This window comes from Xenopus laevis, chromosome 4S (genome assembly GCF_017654675.1).
Source record: "Xenopus laevis strain J_2021 chromosome 4S, Xenopus_laevis_v10.1, whole genome shotgun sequence".
In the NCBI taxonomy this organism is placed as follows: Eukaryota; Metazoa; Chordata; class Amphibia; order Anura; family Pipidae; genus Xenopus; species Xenopus laevis.
Genome location: NC_054378.1, coordinates 104,604,387 through 104,625,043, shown reverse-complemented (window position 1 = coordinate 104,625,043; position 20,657 = coordinate 104,604,387). Strand labels below are relative to the sequence as shown.

Here is a 20,657-nt window from a genome sequence, read left to right as displayed (position 1 = left end):
AGTAAGGGGCTCCAACAATCAGCCGTGTCCAGATTCAATGTGAAATGGTTCTTTCACTAAAGCTGGGTTGACACCTTCCTTGAGCACCATTTGAGGGGGGGGACCCCAAAACACTGTGCGCTACACTCCCGGTATACTCTCAATAAACCATGCTTTCTGGTGGGCCCCACAATGTATCTTGTGTGACAGTTGCATTTTGCAATTAATCCGGGCACTGCTGACCATTGAAGAATCTTTCTTGCCTGCATAAGCACAATTGCAATTCATCCCGTAAAATTTGGTTGGTCTATGCACTTGAGTAAAGGTGGCCACAAGTGGACTGATACAAGCCGTCAACTTGGCGTCTGCAGACAGAGCTGACAGTTTATTGGCCCAGGTATGGGGTCCTTGCCAAAGGCCAGCCAGATATTGACCAGGCAGGCTAGACAATTCCATTGATCATGGACCACATCAGAGCACTGATGCAGTTATCTCTTATGAATCGGTTGTAGACCTGTTAGCAATTCTGGTTTGGCCAAGGCTCTGGCCTTGGTCTAAACTCTAAATTTATGCCTAGCTACTCTGGGACAGAAACATCCTTAAAGTTTGATTACACCAAATAGGATATGCCGAAGACCATCGTTATTATTACAAGTTAATGCACCTTTAGCATTAAGTCTTTTTATAGGTCTCAGACTTCCTACTGTGTTAACCACTTTGACTCCATGCAAGAAGTGCTTTGAGGACATAAAAGGGATCTGCATAATGCATATACTTGTCAGTGGGGAAATGTAACTCACTCACTATATAGAAATTGAGTATTGGTGTCCTTCCCGTGTCCATTTGTAGCACAGCTGGGTAACAACACACTCGCAAACACACTGCAGGACAGTCAATATGGCTTAAATGTGTCTTGTATTATGTGCAGAATCTGCCAACCCTCAACACCCAAAAGGCATGAAACGTTATTGCAAAGTTTTTTTTTCTCCATCTCATTCAAATCAAAAAAAGAAATCAAAGCAGTCAAGAAAAAAAAAATCATGCTAAGAGATAAAAATTTAGTCTCGGAGGGGAAAAGCCTCTGACAATCCCCCTCAGAAATGATGATAAATACATTAAAACTTAATAGAGATATCTAAAAAAAAAACAACATAAAATATGGCTCTAAAATGTCAACAGTGGCCTATGGAAAGAAGAAAAGGCAAGCGATGCCACCACTCGTGTTCCGCCTTAGGTTATAGAAATAGCTTGAAGAGTTTCAATTTAATAAGTTTTCTTTTTAATAAAACAATTTGAGGCTGTATCAAAAATGTTTGTTTTTTTTAAAAAAAGAGAGTGATTGCTCGCTACCTTCCTTTTTGGGGAGAGCACCAGTGTGTGTTGGGTGGATTACTTGCCTGTGATTATGGGGTTGGTGCAGCAAAGCAAATGATTGAGACTACTGCACAACGTATCTCCGGCATTGGTGGTGGGGGGAACAGAATTAAAACAACATAAAATATTGTATCTTTACTTTAAAAAAAAACAAAAAACCATGACTGTGTTTCAATAAAAGAAGAATTTAAAGCCAAAGACAACAGGCTTTGCATGCACGAGCTCCCGATTAGAAAGTTTGCCGTATCTTGACAACGGTGATGGAGTTTTAAAAGCCGGTCTCTGGGCACAGAAATACCAGGGAAGGGATATTTTTAAGCAGTTACTTTGCGTCACATTATGGTTCTCTAATCAGGTACCCGGAAAGTAGATTCACAGGCATACCTCTTTTTGAAACACAGTTTGATTTTTTTTTTTTTTAAAGTATCGATAGCTGTCCTTAATATATAAAGAAGACAGGAGTAAATGTAAAAATTCTGATGTTCGTTTCCAAGATACCTTTCGTCATACCATTTCGTTATGACCTGAAGCTCTAGACACACGTGAATAAAAGGAAATAAACCCAAAAATAATAATACAGTTAGTGTTAAAGGCAAACAGCAGAGAAACAAAAGGCCACCCCAGTGCTGAACCATATTGTCCAATCACTTCCTCTTTAGTCTCTTTAAAGCCTGCAATCTGTTAAATATCTAGAACGGAGCACAAATCTGTATGAATACCAATACGAATAAAAATCGTTAGGCAAATGACATATGTCCCATTTTTTCCACAATCTGTGAAGGAGGCATGTATAATGTGGAGTTACTAGAAAAAGTCTCCAGGTCTTTACTCTTTGCCTAGAACAGCAGAGTTTTCCTGTTATCCTGACAGCAGATTGCAGGCTATCAATGTCTTCGGACAACACTGGTTTGGAACTCACAGCCCCCTTTCTCCTCCCACTCAGCACACCATTCATTAAGGAGGTACATAAGGAGGTGGTGACCGGTATGGGGTCATGTTTTTGGGACGTGACCCTTTACCTTCCATAGGTGTTGTAAAAGGAGGGGGAGGTTGATAAGGGGGAGCATTGGGGTCCTCATCCCTAAGAGGCATGTACTCCCCAAAGGTGTCTTGGTTCAGGGGGATTGTCTCTGGCACATTCTGATTAGGATACTCAGGAGGAGGAAGGGGAGCTTTCTCCTCCTTTAAAATCAGAGGCATACTGGAAGAAGGAGGAGGCTTGGAGTCATCTAACTCATCTGCAAAAATAATTGGAACACCCTTCTTGATAAAAGTCGCCTGATCCTCTATGGTCAGCTTGCCTTTCCTCTTCTTCCGATAGCAAATCATAGCAATGATGCCAGCAATTAACAAAATGGCAGCTACCACCACCGCAGGAATAACAGTGTGAAGGTAGACATCATCCTCACTACTCTTCTCTGGGTTTCTCTCTTCAGCTAGGGTCGGTGCCACCGCAGTGGGAATGGGTTCCTCTGGTCTCATAGGTATGTACCTGAAATTTTTATGTTTACAGCTTCCCGTGAATGACAAAGAAATATTCAGAAGTTTAAACTCCGGCTCCACTGCGTTAACAAAATGCTGTCGAGGATTACCACGTTCATCGTAAATCTTTTTGCCAACACCTTCTACTTGCTCTACTGGACATGGTTCTGTAGGGAAGGTATTGTTTGTCCAGTCCACAACCACAGAACCTTTGGTGATATTATGCAAAGTAATAGAACTGCTGTTTCTATCACCAAAGGCAAAAGCCAGCTTTTTGACTAGCAGAATTTTCTTATTAATATCATTAATCACAGCATTGTGATCCCCATGGAACTTTGCATGAAATTTAACAGGGGATGGTTGTTTTTGGAACAGATTACGGACTTGGATTTCTAAAGCATCCACCGCAGTGCGTCCTGCTTTGTCTGCAGCTCTCAAGTAATATTCATGGTCTCCAATATGTATATAGTCGGGCATTCCATACATAACCTGGCTAGTACTATTGAGCATAACCCACATTTTCTCCCCAGCGCTTGCCTTTATCCGTGGCACTAAAGTGAGCTGGAGATTATCAGTGGTACCATCTTCTCTATCATAAAATGTATCAGGTGGAATTTTAACTTCAAAATAGGTACCCACCCATGCAACAACCTTATCAATATGATTTTTAAGTTCAGGGTCGGTGTTGGGTACCCCACTAGTAGAGGTACGGGGACGGGTTGTTGATGTAGTCTCAACTTTTGTGGTTGGTGCTTTGGTAGTAGCAAGAGGCTTGGGGGGTCGGGGTCTTGGTTTTTTGGTGGGTTTCTTTGTTGTTGTGGTAGAAGAGTCTGTAGTTGGTGGTGTGGCAGACTTTATTGTGGTCACTCTTGGCCTCTTTGTGGTAGTAGAAGGAGGTGTAACTGCAGCAGTTGGTTCTACATAAATAGGCCTGGTCATTGTTGGGCGAACTATGCTTGTAGTTTCTATTATCCTAGTTGGGTGGATTGGACCAAGAGTGGGAGTGTGAATGATAGCACCCCTTGTTCTTATGGTAACCGTTGGTTTTCCAGGAAGAGGTATAGGTTCTCGAACTGGAGGAGCTGTTGTGTCAGTTGGAGGAGCAATTGCAGGCGATGTGGGAGTTGGCACAATTCTTTCTGGGGGCTCATGAATGGCTGTAGTAGGTGGTCCAATGGCAGTTACAGGGGTTGGTGTAGCATATATTTGCCTTCTAATTCGCTTAGGCATTTGTGGTTTTTTATTTGCAATATGCCAGCCTACAACAGGATAACCAAGTTGTGCAGACATTGTACCTTCTTTAGCAGGAACCTCAACAGAACGGATGTTTGGAACAGTGTTCTGATCCATTCCACACCCAAGTTTCCATGACAGCAAGGCTCCATTTTCAACTACTTTCTTTGCATTTCCTGGCCCAGCCATGAAGGCAGACATATCAAACAGTCTGTTGTTTACAACAGGGACTAATTTCATGTGAAAAAGTTCTACCTCAGAGAAATCTCTCATTCTGTTCAGAAGATCTACTCTCTGCTTTGTTGTCATTTTTGTCAAGTCTGCATCTAAAATTACAGTCAAAATTGTTACTGGCTCATCAGTGCCACATAGAAAAGGAGTTGCTTCAGTTGTTTCCTGCCCTGCCACTCGCACAGACTGAGGTTCATTGTGGTCCTCAGGATGAACCTCTACAGAGAAAACATCTGTGGTTTGGGGTACATAACTTCCATTTGGTGCCAGTTGCAGGGAGGCCACAGAAATCTCATAGACTCCTTTGTCACCATCGAGGGGAAGACCTTGCAAAAAATTAGCTTCCCAGTGTAACCAAGAGGGCAAGGTGTCCTTTCCAACTTCAGAAATCTAGAAGAGAACAAATATAAAAACTTTTATTAAACACTCCAGCAATATCATTGTTGTGTCACTTATCGTATGTAACATGTAAAATTAAAACCTGTATATACATCTTTTTAAAACTGTCAGGAAAAAATTTGGTTCACCAATTTGGACAATTTTGACTCTACAGTCTTGGAATGTAGATCAACGTATGTGTCAATTACCCACAGACCAGGAAACTGCCCTGTTAGTGACTTGGCCTAAGCATTTTCAGTAGCTTTTCAACCAAGCAAATAATTATTAAAAGCAAAGCAAGCAATAAGGTACTTATAAATGCATTTATTTATACAGAGAGGGAATATGGTGTATAGAATAACCTATGCTTTCAATCAGTCAATTAGGAGTGAATAGTTATCCTTTAATTCCAATCAACATTATTTTCTGTACTTGATCCAATTTTCTGACTGAGAGAATAGACAGAAAACATTCATGCTCTAGTATCTTGCTAAGCAAGGCATTAGTGGTGGTGTATACAATCTGATAAATTTATATTGTTCATGTATAAAAGTACCATGTGTTTTCCATACTGCTGTAAAAAAGATCCCAATTAGCGTGAACAATTAACTCAGAACTTTATTTTCCCTAATTCAGAGTTCCTAATCCCACGAGTTGAGAGGTTAGACCTGCTGAAATCCTGAAAACCATTTGAACCATATAAACCATTAAAACATTAATAAAACTGAACCGATATTAAAAATATTGACCATTCTAATTGAAGCCGATTACCACTAGGCTTTTATTGATTGTGGATTCAAATGAAGGGAGGCATTGGCAGTCAGGTTTTTATTAGTCTCTGACGCATATTTAGAACACTGCACTGATTAATATGATCTCCTTGTCAGTGACATGGAATTCTGGGCAGGAGTTTTACTAAATATAACGTAAGGATATGAGACGGCATTGCCCCTTAATGCTCTGCAGTTTCAGTCTGTAGCCATTTCGGTCTCTAGCCAGCAACAGTCACAAGCACATAAATTTCAATAACTGATCCTAAATTGGGAACCGGCATGAAGACTAGATAAAATATGCTTTTTTAGCCTTTTTAGCCTTTACTCAAAGATTTCATTTACAAAGCAGCCAGAAACCAGCATGTCTTGTGTTCTAAATCTTCCCATGGAACAGGAGCTTGGCCTCCATTTCTAAAGACAAAAACCTGTCGGAGACTGCCTCACTAAATTCTCAGTGATGAGACGGAGTCACAGTTACATATACATGCCTTTTACCTCTGGATAAAACACAGATTGATATAAGCAATCTGGTTCAAAATTGGTTCAATATCGTTCTGTAGGGTTGAGGGAAATATTCTTGCCGCGTTTCGCCAGTAAAGTTGGTGAAGTGACTTGGGCCAGATTTGCCCATCATATCATAAAGGTTTGACAATACCACCAGGAGATTGGTACCGGAAGATTCGGCCAAATCCAAAATAGTGGATTTGGTGCATCCCTATTCGGAAAACGCCTAACTTGTTTCCTTATCACGAGCTTCTAGTCATTCTATTGCTTCTTGTCAGTTGTTATCCAATAATAGAGGTGATCCTATGCAGAACAGAAAATGGAACATAAGGTGGCCATAGACTCAAAGATCCGCTCGTTTGGCGACATCGGCAAACGAGCGGATCTTTCCCAGATATGCCACTAACCGGCATTGCTATATCGGGGTTAATTCGAACGTTCGGCCGTATGGTGGAACGATCGAATTATGATGTGCCAAGGGGCTCCGACGGGTCGGTCGGTTAAAAATCCAACCTTCCCGATCGATATCGTGGCCAGATATCGATCGGGAAGACCCGTCGGAAGCCCCCATACACGGGCAGATAAGCTGTCAAATCGGTCCAAACGACCGATATCGGCAGCTTTATCTGCCCGTGTATGGCCACCTATAGTTGCCTGGGTGTGTGAATTGTGTCTCATAAAAACTGGAGGGAAAAACAAACAAAAAAAACATGCCCCATCTTGAAACAAGAAAGGAAGAAAGCAGTATTCCCTGTCCAGAGAGACCATCTCCAGCCTGATGGGACTGTAAGACAAACCATCAATGCTGCTGGCCCAGGGCCCATGGCTAAAAGCAAGAGTCTAAAAATGTCTGGTTAAAAATTACTAAATTGCCAAGTACAACATGGCTGGTTTGCTCTGTAGCAGAGTAGGAAGAATAAGGAACACAATACAGAAAAACATGGGGTGTTACATGGGGCCTTCTGGTCTTGTTTACAGGCCACAATGTCAGGATTTCCTCAAAGGGCCACTGGCGGATCTGTCAGGATTACTTAACCACTAATTCTTCTTTGCAGGATTTCCTCAAACACATTTTATACTAATAAGGGAAAAAATATGTGGGAAGATGAAGAAATGACTGTATTCAGTGTGCAATACTATGTCATGCAGATATGTGTCAAAGATTCCATACTGTGATAAAAGGTGGGAAGTGACATCAACTGCAGAGCGTATCCACGAGTTTAAAAAAGCACTACTGTATGTTGTACCCTATAGAAGGGCACCAGGGGCTATAAACGAAGAAAAACAGCTGAAATCATGCCAAATTTGCCACCCTTGTGGCTCCACAGGTGACCATTAAGCACTGGGTATGAACAAACACTAACCACATGCATAATTCTAACAAGCCACTGAAAGACAAGTTTGTATCCTAAGCCTGTTCTGTGGTCAGACTGGTACAAAAGAAAGCCACATCATTTCTAATATGTTTCTTGTTCTATAGCCCCCAACTACAGAATAACTGAAGGTAGAGAAAAAAAGGGCTGGTGGTCCCTAATTAGTCTGTTTGTGTTTAAGCATACTACGTTTATAGATTGTTCTCTTGAAAGGTCCATAAACACTAAAATTAAAAAGCCTCTAGTATGTGTATGATGAAATATGATGTACGTTTTGGATTCAAAATAAAACATACCATATTAAGAGTGGCATGGTGGGACACTTTGGTCATCTGTATTGTAACTGCCCCATAATTAACCATCTACAGTTGTGAGGGCCCCACAGGAGGAACTTTTATGATCCTTGAGTTTGCAGTCAAGCTGCATGGATAGAAGGTTAAGAATGCCAATGACAACCCTCGGCATGCGTTTGCAGTCTAGGTGGGTCGCACCAACCTCTCACATCCCTCAAGATCCACCCAATGACTTGCATTCACATATCTGATTTTAAAAAAAAACAAAAACTTTTTGTTATGGAATTAATAGCAGGTTTTTTTTTTCATTCTATTTATTTAGATAATGATTTAGAGAATCTGAGATTTGGAATGTTGATTAAAGAAAAGCTCCAGTGCACCTCTTCTCAATAAACAATGTACATACATGCAACTTTGGCTCATCTGAGCACTTGAGTGCATGTACCCCTATCAGTTTCTGAGCTGCATTTCATCACTTTCATCACAGCATTAAACTATTAGTTGGGGGAAACGATAAAAATAGCCTTAGTTCTCTGCTGGGAATGACTACAACATAAAACACTGCACCATTCTGCTGATCGCTGTCTGCTTTGCTATAGTGCTGGCAAAGTCCTCATTTAACTTCCCTATTCAGTCTTCATAAAATGTTGAAATAAGAACTTGCTCTTTTTCTGTGGTCAGCTGCATATTAAACACTAGCATGGCATATAAAAAAGTTATTAAAAATGGGCTAGGGTAGGGCGGATGGTTATATTTATTTAGAGCAGGGGTAAAATTTATTTAAATTTAACAAAAAATTTGAGAGCAATATCAGCATGCAAAAATTTCCCAGGGTGCCAAATATGAGCTGTGAACGGACAACTTACAGGAGACTCTGTTTGGCAGTACACCTGGTTTCTATGCAATTAAAACTTGCCTCCAAGCCAGGAATTCAAAAATAAGCACCTGCTTTGAGGCCACTGGGAGCAACATCCAAGTGGATCGGGAGCAACATGTTGCTCAAAGAGCCACTGGTTGGGGATCACTGCCTTAGAGAATGGTCTGCAATGAGAAGCAATAATCTTCATTGTTAGGGTTGGCACTTGGCCGGTAAAAATGATGGCTGATCCCAATGTTATTGATAGGCAGGGTCGGACTGGGGGGCCTGGGGCTCACTGGATGCACATACGGCGGCACCCTCGGCACGGAAGCGCATAAGGTGCCCAATCGGGTGCATGTGCACACCGTGCTGCTCGTCGCAAAAATTCTTTTTTTTTTTTTTAAAAAAAACACCCCCAAAAACGAGCATCAGGAGAGGGGGTCTGGCCCGGCTGGGGCCCACCGGGTTTTTTCCCGGTGTCCCGTCTGGCCAGTCTGACACCGTTGATAGGGAAAAAAGATAAATATTTAGGAAGGCCAGTATTTTTTTCCAATGAATCATTGTTGATCATTTCCAAATTACAGAGCACAATGAGGGCACGATAGTTTGTGAGCTATTTTCTACTACTAGCTCAAGAGAGGAAAGTCAGAGTAGAGGGAAATGCTAAAGTCCCAACTGTGCCATTAAGGTGAACAGTAAACGAGATTGCACCAATGCAGTGAATTGCATGTGGATTATAGGAACAGTAACACCTAAAAATTAAAGTGTTTTAAAATAATGAAAATATAATGTACTATTGCCCTGCACTAGTAAAACTGGTGTGTTTACTTCAGAAAAATTACTATAGTTTATATAAACAAGCTGCTGTGAAGCCATGGGGCAGTCATTTAAGCACAGGATACTCAATACATAACATAAGTACTGAAGAATCCCATTGTACACTACAGAGCTTGTCTGTTATCTGCTGTGTATCATGTGCCTTTTCTCCTTTATCAGCTTTGAATGGCTGCCCCCAGAATGGTTTCTGAAGCAAGCACAGCAGTTGTATCAGCACAGCACAAAAGTAAAGTATGTTTTCATTAATTTAAAACACTATAATGTTATGGTGTTACTTTTCCTTTAAGTCTGAGAGCCCATGCAGCACAGATGTGAGGAAGACCCAGACTCCATCACACTGGAACAGGAAGGGAGAATGCCACTGATGCTCTGCGTGAATTATTTAAAAGGAACATTAAACTGATAAATTAAGTTTCTGAAAACAAAATGAGTTAAGTATGATATCTTGGAGAGCAACACAAGCATGAAAAATGTTCCTGGGGGTGCCAACTAAGTGATTGGCTATTGGTAGCCCCTATGTGGACTGGCAGCCTACAGGAGCTTCTGTTTGGCAGAACACCTGTTTTTTCTGCAAGTAAAACTTGCCTCCAAGCCTAGGAATTCAAAAATAAGCACCTGCTCTGAGGCCAGGGTTGGGGAGCAACATGTTGCTCACGAGCTACTGGTTGGGAATCACTGACTTAGAAGGTATAAGGAAAAAGAGCCAGGGGATACAAGGCCCTCTGGAGACCTTTTAAAATGTCTCTACTATGGCACTGCTATAAGGAATAACTAAGCAGTGAGCAGGGGACCTTTTTACCCATAAAGAGGATCACCGTACCAGAGGCCACCACTTTAGACTAGAAGAAAAGAACTTTCATTTGAAGCAACGTAGGGGGTTCTTCACAGTCAGGACAGTGAGGTTGTGGAATGCACTGCCGGGTGATGTTGTGATGCTGATTCAGTTAATGTCTTTAAGAATGGCTTGGATGATTTTTTGGACAGACTAATATAATATAATATAATATCAAAGGCTATTGTGATACTAAACTCTATAGTTAGTATAGATATGGGTATATAGAATTTGTGTGAAAGTGTGGAGGGGTGTGTGTATGGATGCTGGGTTTTCATTTGGAGGGGTTGAACTTGGTGGACTTTGTCTTTTTTCAACCCAATTTAACTATGTAACTATGTAACTATATGAGTAAATCAAAGGAAATTCAAAATATCGTCAATGTAAGCCAAGCTGCATTGTTATTATATATCCTAGTTAACAATGATATATTTACATTACAATGTATTGTATTCATTAACCTGATACTTAACACAGATGTATGTTTCCCCTCTACATGACTAAAATGGATGTTCTTCTGCAACCAAGGATTAACCCGCAGGTATACCAACTGTATATTGGCAAGCAACAAAATACCTTGGATTTTAGACTTGTAGGTCAGCAATGGTCCTTGTATTTTTACAAAATGTTGATAGTTTGCACAAGAGCTGGTTCTAAACCCCTCAACCCCACCCTTTCCAGGTTCCCATCAACACCCCGTACATTACTACACTTTCTGGCAAAACCCCCCCCAAAAAAAACATTTCATACTGAAATTTCACCAAACCCAGTGAAATCCAGTGAGTGTTTAATGGCACATTTGAGCAGCTCCTAAGGCAGCAAACAATCTCTCCTTTTAAGACAGGGAAGCCTTTAACACAGGCCTGTCTCTGTTTTGAAGTCTAGAATATCAAGTAGTTGTTCAAGCTGAACAAGGTGACCTCCAAATCAAACTGCACTAGGACACAGCATTCCCTGTTCACCATTTTAGTACTTCACAACACATTATAAGAGCCTTTGCCATGCAAGCAGGGAATCTACAGGTAACGGCTACTCATCAGGCGCCCAGGCAGTTACACTTTCTCAGTCCTAAACATCTTAAGACAAGAGCGCCATTAATGCCTTTTTTCAGAAGTTTTCGTCTGTGATTTAAAGGACGATACGACTAACCTCCTGCTTATTTAACACCACCTGATATTCTTTGCTCTATAGAGTTTAAAAGCTACAACTACACTCGTTGTCGAATATGCTGAGAACCCAGAGCAAAACAAAAAAAGGCACAGTAACTACATTGCTATTTAATGTTTTGGGGTAGGGCATCAAGGTTGAACCCAAACTCAGGAAAGAGGACATGAAATAATTCTGTACACAAATCTGAGGCACTAAATGGAGAACCAGAGAGACTGTTTTCAGTGTAAATATAAACCCCTAACACATAAGCTGATCTTGTACTTGAGCTGAGCTGATAGATGCCATATATGTGGCTTCTTTAAAGGGAACTATCATGAAAATGTAATATTAACTTCATCATACCGAAATAATAAACTTTCTAAATACATTCAATTAAAAATTCTATATTGTTTCTGAAATAACCAAGTTTAGATTCACTATTACTCTCTCAGCATCTGATTCTCTTCATTCTGTCTTCTTTCAGCAGTTGGGTGTCAGATTGACATTGACAGATACAATATATCTTATAGGGGGCTCCTTTTGCCTAGAAGATGTATTAGAGCTCATCAGACATCATGTCTCTCTACATGCAGGACTTGTGCAAAGGGCAGTTATTTTGCTAGATTTTGTTTGTACTGGAATCAGTTATTTGTGTGAGCTCTGATACATCTGCTAGGAAAGGAAGCCTCCTATAAGATTGGAATGGTAAGTGGAGAAGAGTCCAGGAACTGCTGTCAGTCATTGCAGCGCTTATATTTAGGTTAATGTTCTCACTTATTTTCTTTAAAAACCGGTTTCACCAAGAGTCTTCACATGTTCCACAATCCTCCATCTTAAAGCCCAATTACCTAGTGAGCTAAGGCAGCAAACTGAAGGTAAAACATGTATATTGAGGGAAAGTACACTATTTATATGAATGTTTAATTCTCTTTATTATAGGGATGCACCGAATCCACTATTTTGGATTCGGCCGACCCCCCGAATCCTTAGTGAAAGATTCGGCCGAATACTGAATCCGAACCATAATTTGCATATGCAAATTAGGGGTGGGAAGGGGAAAACATTTTTTACTTCCTTGTTTTGTGACAAAAAGTCACACGATATGTAAATTAGGATTGAGATTCAGTTCGGCCGGGTAGAAGGATTTGGCTGAATCCGAATCCTGCTGAAAAAGGCCGAATCCCGAACCGAATCCAGGATTCTGTGCATCCCTGCTTTATTACTAAACATGCTCTGTAACATGGCAACTCAGCCAAGGGAGCCATATTGATCTGAATAACTGTAAAATGTGTTTATGTATATATAACTGGCTACACTATACACTATAGTATGTGTGTGTGTGTATTATATATACACTAAATATAGTGCATATTGCAGCTAGTCATACATCAGCTGTAGACTCCGGGGAAACAAGTGGGCTCAGGTGACATAAGAAACTATATGGTTATTGCAATGTTTCCTTTACTTATTTTCTGTAGGTTAATTCACCAAAGAGCACGCAAATCAGTATGCCTCAAGGCACAGTTGTCCCTAAAATGTCTTTTCTAACAATATAATTGAATACCTGCCTAAATTAAAATATACACTGCATTTAATACATACTATAAAACTATATTTACAGAATTTTGATATGGTGCATATTATAAATCTAAGATTATTTCTACAACCTGCCCCAAATTCAGCTTTTGTAAAATACCGGGTTAGACTCAAACTCATTTTGCCGACGCTTTGGCAGAAACATATTCAGGTATGCCGATTTTTCTCTGTAGCGGATATCCCCCAGTGCTTAATTCCTAACCATCTGCTAAATTGTTCATTAGAGTCCCAATCTACCCCATACACAAACTGACCTAATGTCCAAGCAATGATGCACAGATTAAATGGATCCCAGATTTACATGAAAAGGGGGGGCAGAATAAATTTGTGTAGTATCGTTGCTTTCAGAGCTAGAAGTAGCTGTTGGAAAGAACAAATAGAAAATAAGGGCTCAATGGGGGCTGGGGTGGAAAAAAGTCTGACGTGAGTGGCATTGAATAACATCTTTGTTAAATTCACCACATTCCAATAATCCAATACACTCACAATACTGGTAATTAGGGAAGATTGTTTGGGGGGTTTATGGTTTGGTAACAGCTGCACAACCTCATCTGAATTTACTTTGCGAGCATGATTATTTGTCAGCAGCTGGGAAAGCGGTAAATCATTTCTTACAACCAGAAAGAAAGAAAGAAAGAAAGAAAGAAAAAGACTTGAGGAAGAAAATCCTGACTTGTAAGTATAGTGATTGAGTTACATGAATTCGCTTAGAAAACACACAAAGGCTGCTAACAGGAACTCTTTAGTACTGGAGTCCAGACATTCCCATATATATATCACTCAACTCTGTACAAGCACAAACCTGTTGGAGAGGTATCCTCTTGTGCAAGTTAAACCCTGTGTTTCCACCACATGAATACAAAGGATGGGGTTCACAAACGGAGCTAGAATGCAGGCGATTTGTTGTTAACCTCTGGCAGAACAGAGGGCCGAGAACCAATAGAGTCACCAGCATATGAATGATTTTTTTCTCTATAGACTTATGGGCAACTGGTATGTTTCCAGATATTACTAAATTACTATGCCTTGTAAACTACTAACAGATGAAGTCCGTAAATCGGTTTTGGAATTTGGAGCTTCACAAGATATGAGGGTTGTCCGTTGTTTATCCCAAAACTAGTAATTTATCACAAAAGTCTGGACCAAATTATGAATTGTATTTTGTGTAATTGAGTAGAGTGGCTCTGTCACTCTCATGTAGGATATAACCTGCAACTGGATATTTAGGCTAACTATCTCCTAGGGATACACCGAATGCACTATTTGGGATTCAGCCGAATCCCTAATCCTTCACGAAAGAATACTGAACCGAATCTGAATCTGCATATGCAAATTAGAGGTGGGAATGGAAAAAGAATGTTTTACTTTGCCTTGTTTTTAGACAAAAAAAATCACATGATTTCCCTTCCCACACCTAATTAACATATGCAAATTAGGATTCGGATTCGGCAACACACAAGTATTCGGTCGAATCCTGCTGAAAAAGGCAGAATCCTGGCCGATTTCTGAACCGAATCCTGGATTCGGTGCATCCCTACTATCTACTGTAGACTTTTGTAACTGACACTTTTTCAAGGTTTAATATTATCACTTTAGACCAAGTCTTGTGCTCACCTTGATTGTTTCTCCATTGGAAGCAAGAAATTCTGCAGGGATATGGATTTTAAAGGGCCTGCCAACCACAGCAGAACTGTCTGGAATTCCTGCCATTGGTGCCACTGTCTCTTTAATTTCAGGGAACAACGAATGCATGGAGGCCTCGAGCTGATTGTCCCAGTCCTGAGCAACTTCAGTTGGATCACTAGGCCAGACCGACCAAGCGGAAGAAGCCATAAGCAGCACCATTATAGTCCTCAGCATGGGAAAGGAAAGTGCAGCACACCGAATATCCATTTTGGTGTTGTGTTACAGCGTAGGAGGCAACGCGTCTGGTCTTATTCGTCACAGTGTTCCTCCATTACGGACATCCTAATAAGAAACAGCAGAAAGGAGAGCAGATTGTGACTGCTTTGCAATAGCACAATAAACAGGTCAGTGACAAAGGAGCAGAGATTCAGCATTAACATTAAAGATAGCTTCTCTACCAAAACTTACATCCAGCAAATCATATTCCACACAAATGCAATGTGAATTCAGCATGACGTTGGCCTTAATTTCCTTTCAGAGGATCTATCACAAATCAAGGTCAAGGTACTCCTGCCAATGAATTGGTACAGCCCTTTCCTTGTCATCTGGTGACTTTATTGCACCTATTACAGATAAGGCTTGGATACGACTTCTCAAGTATATTGAACCTTCTCAATTATGCCCAGCACAAATTCCAATGAAGTTCTAGAAACACATTTACACTTCTTCAATAAAAGATTACATTTCAAAAACACCACAAGTTGCCTAGAATTATATTTTCTTTCATTATGCAAATAAAAAATGGTTTTGAGTGGACTTCCCCTTTAGGCAAAATCTAGTTGTCCATGTACTTGCGATGTGACTAGTGAATCCTTTGTGGAAACATTAATGGTGAGTGACAGGTACAAAAGATACAAATGGGCACAGAAATGATGCCCCACATGCTGGCATGCCATCTCTAGGGATTAGCGGTTTAGCATTTCACATCTCCTAATAGCACTGTAGAGCAGCAGAAGTAGAACAAAGCAGACAGTCTAAAAAGCTGCTGTCAGACCAATAGGGACACCATGGTAGAATTTGTAAAATATGTCATGTAGCAGTTAATCTGTTTTAACATTCTGCACTACATTGTGCGAGACATATTGTAAGTTTGGAACCATGGATGGACCATACCATTTGCACTTTTCTTTAGTGGCCATTTTGATATTGGAAAATATTATTATGGCAAGGTATGGAAAGGAACATAAAAAACCTCTCTGGAGAGAATACCTACTCACCAGATTTAAAGGGGACCCGTCACCCAAAAAAAATATTCAAAATCCTATTTTATCACATTAGTCAAGCAAAATGAACTTTAATTACACTATATAAATTATTTGAATCTTGTTTCCTTCAGTCTGGGAATTCATAATTATAACAAGCAGGCAGGAGCCATTTTGTGGACACTGTTATTAAGGCAAGCCTTGCATCATCTTAGAACCTTGTTTGTGCAACAGAATGGGGGACCTGATGTCCATCCCCATGTACTGGTTACACAATTAAATGATGAAGAGAACAGGGGAATGTGGGGAGAGCAGTGACATCTAGGAAGTGCTGAATGGAAAGTGAAAGTAATTGTCTGCCCGGCCTCTATGCCTAGGGGAGGAGCAGACAATATTTGATTGACAGCTGAGATTTTTAAATGAGCTTACAACAGCTATGAATGCTTTAATAAAAAATAGAAATTGGATTTCATTTTTAATTTGAAAAGGAGTTTTCTTATACAGATTTTTGTGTCTGGGTGACAGGTCTACTTTAAGGGGCAAATTCACTAACATTCGTAGCTTCGCCGCACTTCGCCAGCGCTCCGCAAATTCACTAAAATCCGAAGTTGCGCACAGGGGTAGTGTAAGATTGCGAAGTTACGCTAGCGTTGATTCGCTAAGTGAAGCGAAGTTACGCTAGCGAAGGCTAATTTGCATACGGCGCCAAATTCAAATTTCAATGGAGGAATACGTATCTGCACTACAAATGGCTAGAAAACCTTCAAAACATCAAAAATTTTATTTTGCCCTACACATGTGCCCACTGTATAGGTAAGTTGCCATGAGTCAGGAAATGCAGGGGGGAAGGAGGGGAGCCCCAAAAAATTTTTCGATCTTTTTCATCCTATCACCCATAATGTAGAAAACATGCCAGCGTTTTTTGGGACATAGAAAAAATTTTGACTTTTTTTGAAGTAATCCCTATCTACTCTATTGTGCTTCGCCTGGTTTGAGGTGGCGAAGGAAGTCTAGCGTAAAAGGTAGCGTTCAGTACACTGCACGCGTTAGTGAATTTGCGTAGTTACGTCCGTAGCGAAAATTCGCCAGGCCTAAGGGTGCGAAGTAACACTAGCGAATCTACGCCAGCGTTCGTTAGTGAATTTGCGAAGTAACGAAAATGCCAAACGCTGGCGAATTAACGCTAGCGTTCGGCGCTTAGTGAATTTGCCCCAAAGAGTTATATAGGCCAAAGACAGACAGACAAAGACAGGAATGTCAGGAACCAATATTGTGGACTTGGACTGAACATTTGTTCAATGCTGTTTTAATTTAGAATCTTGTGAGTATACCCTGTTGGGGGCTCTTTTATCAACAATTATAAAGCTATTCTTCACTATATGGTGTTCCTATCTTTGTTTTATCCAAGGTTGTGAAGATTGAAGATGCGTTAGTCCTGCAAGGTGGACACATTTGGTGGGAGCTGCAATCAAACACTTATACCTCTAATACAGCGCTGATTGGACTTTTTTGCTTTTAACTGGTATGGAAAGGAACATATTTGTCTGTGACTGTAGTATGAAAACCTTTGATGGCACTAGACATATAAGCAAGTGTCCTCCGAGACTTTCTCTCATTGAGCTAACCTGCGGTAACCCCTCTGCCTGCATACCCACTAACAGAAGGTGTAGACAGCTCTATCGGCCCTGTGAGCTATGTAAGATAGAGCTGATAATTAGCTTTCTCTGATTCGGATCAGCTGGCAACTCTGAGACGACACTCAGACTCTGCAATGATGTACTGTACTTGCCAGCTCATCTGCTGCCCCACACACAGGGGCCCATTTACTTAGCTCGAGTGAAGGAATAGAATAAAAAAAACTTCGAATTTCGAATGTTTTTTTTGGCTACTTCGACCACGACTTTGAATCGAATGATTCGAACTAAAAATCGTTGTAATATTCGACCATTCGATAGTCGAAGTACTGTCTCTTTAAAAAAAACTTCGACCCCCTAGTTCCCTACCGAGGTGCCATGTTAGCCTATGGGGAAGGTTCCCATAGGCTTTGTAACAATTTTTAGGTCGAAGAAAAATCGTTCGATCGATGGATTAAAATTGCGGTAAATACTTCGACTTCGATATTCAAAGTATTTACATTCGGCAGTCGAATATCAATCTGCCCAATAATGTGCCAATAACCCTAGCAGAGAAATATCAATTTAAGGCAGACTTTTCCTCTTTGTGCAAGTGCCACTCCCAGCGTAAACATAGTAAAGGTATGAGACCTGTTATCCAGAATGCTTGGGACCTGGGGTTTTCCGGATAAGGGATCTTTCCATAATTTGGATCACTATACCTTAACTCTACTAAACTAAAATTAAATAAAACCCTATAGGATTGTTTTGCCTTTAATAAGGCTTAATTATATCTTAGCTGGCATCAAGTACAAGGCACTCTTGTTATTACAGGTATGGGATCGGTTATCCGGAACGTATTATCCAGAAAGCTCGGAATTATGAAAAGGCCGTCGCTAATAGACTTCATTTTATCAAAATAATCTAAATTTTTAAAACAAATTTCCTTTTTCTCTGTAATAATAAACCAGTACCTTGTACTTGATATACATATAATTAATCCTTATTGGAAGCAAAACCAGCCTATTGGGTTTATTTAATGTTTACATGATTTTCTAGTAGACTTAAGGTATGAAGATCCAAATTACAGATAGATCAGTTATCCGGAAAACGCCGGGTCCCAAGCATTCTGGATAACAGGTCCCACACCTGTACAAAGAAAAAGAAAATTATTATTTAAATAAATTGGTGTATGGGAGAAGACCTTAAGTCTACTAGAAAATCATGTAAACATTAAATAGGCTTGTTTTGCTTCAAATAAGGATCAATTGTATCATAGTTTGGATCAAGTACAAGGCACTGTTTTATTATTACAGAGAAAAGGGAATCATCTTTAAAAATTTGGATTATTTGATTATAATAGAGTCTATGAGAGACAGCCATTCCGTAATTTGGAGTTTCTGGATAATGGGATAATGGATAACGCATTCTACACCTGTATGAAAAGTAATTCCATTGTGTTCCAATAAGCTTCTAACCATCGCTGAGCCATAGAATCCTGTAGAACATTATCTACAGGAAAACGTATACATCCTGCAGGCAAAGACGACTTCATGACTGTCGGATTCATGACTGTCAGCACGGGAGGCTAGATAGGCCTGTAACAGTAGCCTGATGAACTTGACAGGAACAGGTGCATCTGGGATGCCTGAAGGTTGACATAAGACCCTTGAAGAAACTATTATGCTCCATTTTAAAGGCTGCCAGATGCTTACAGGCTAGGGAAATGTGCAGAAAAGCAAAGTACATCAGCAGACATACATAAAAGAATCTCCATGTAACTGGATATTCAAAGCAAACTAACCCTCTAGTAATTACATGCCATAAAGTTACCTTAACACACCATGCCCTACTGTGAACAACCTCAACTAAACTTGTATTAACAGACCATGGATGGAACATGCTGAGCAGCCTGTCATCTGCTACTGCCATCTTTGTGTGTGTAACTTGAGAGCAACAGCTAAGATGGGGGGCAGTTCAGGGCCTTACAGGCGTCATGGACTCACTGATGTTTTTGCAAAAATCACTGGCAGAGCTCAAGTTTGCATTAAAAAAAATCAAACAGAGAACAGTTGTCGGAGCGACATTTTGCCAATATACTACATTCCCGAATGGTTTGGAACTTTTCATGATACTTTTCAAGGACACCGATACTTTGGCAACCTAAGTATGTTAGAATGTTACTGTGGAACCTGCGGTTGTTAGGATGTTACTTTGGGACCTTACCATACTATCTCTACTTATAGCTGAACAAAGAATGTCATACAGATGAATACAACGAATGCCTTTATGTCTGAACTTATGCCCACCCACAAAATATAAAAAGTATAAATGGGAACTGAAAAAAATAGAAATATCAGTTCCTAAGCCTACCTTATTTTTTCACAGAGCATGAAAGCCTTATTTCCTAGTATGAATTCTTATTATGGAAGTGGACATTCCTCTGTCGTATCTGTTACACACGAGTAGTAGCATCCACGTTGCTTGCACCAGATGAAGTACTTTTATGGGCAAAGAATGGCACCCCCCACACACCATGTCCTTCTGTGTGGCTATAAGGAGAGGATCTGTGCCAAGGCAATAAACACTGAAGCTCTCACTTATATCAAGAGAAGGAATTTCCACAGTCTCATATTTTACCTCGCAAGGGAAAACAAATAGAAAACAAAGCCTAATTTGAAACAGGGAATTTAAGGACAAGCTACCGCTAAAAATAGAGGCTTGTATCTGATAAGAAATAATAAGAATGAATGGAATCTATGCAAAGGGCTGGAAAGGATAATAAATTACATTATCCGGAAACCCGTTATACAGAAAGATCCAAATTACGGGAAGGCCATGTGCCAAAGAATCCATTATAATCAGATAATTCAGATTTTGAAACATGAATTCCTTTTTCTGTAGTAATAAAACAGTACCTTGTAATTTATCCCAACTAAGATATAATTCATTCTTATATGAGGTATAACAACCCTGTTGGGTTTAATTAAACTTTAAATAATGTTATAGTAGACTTAAGGGATAAAGATCCAAATTATGAAAAGATCCCTTATCTGAAATTTTTTTTTTTTAGTCCTGTCTTGTGCACTCACAACCAATGCCACAACTGGCAGGGTTCTGATAAAAGCATACTTACATAGCAAAAACCGCACTGCAAGGACTTTATCGTGCAAAAAGGTTTGTGTTTATTTTAACGTTTCTGCACCATCACCTGAATACGGCACAAGTGATGGTGCCGAAACGTTGAAATAAACGCAAACTTT

The 20,657-nt window shown here is 40.1% G+C and overlaps 1 protein-coding gene across 2 annotated transcripts in view; it reads right to left on the bottom strand.

Moving 5' to 3' along the window:
• Positions 1 to 1,116: 1,116 nt before the first annotated feature.
• Positions 1,117 to 20,657, bottom strand: part of dag1.S (dystroglycan 1 S homeolog) — a 39,960-nt gene continuing 20,419 nt past the window's right edge. The window contains exons 3-4 of one of the 2 annotated variants that reach the window (XM_018259423.2): positions 14,508 to 14,861; positions 1,117 to 4,689 (exon numbers count right to left, since the gene is read on the bottom strand). In XM_018259423.2, the coding sequence (XP_018114912.1) occupies positions 2,308 to 4,689; positions 14,508 to 14,786 (2,661 nt within the window). In that variant the 5' untranslated portion in view covers positions 14,787 to 14,861 and the 3' untranslated portion in view covers positions 1,117 to 2,307. 2 annotated transcript variants of the gene reach the window in all.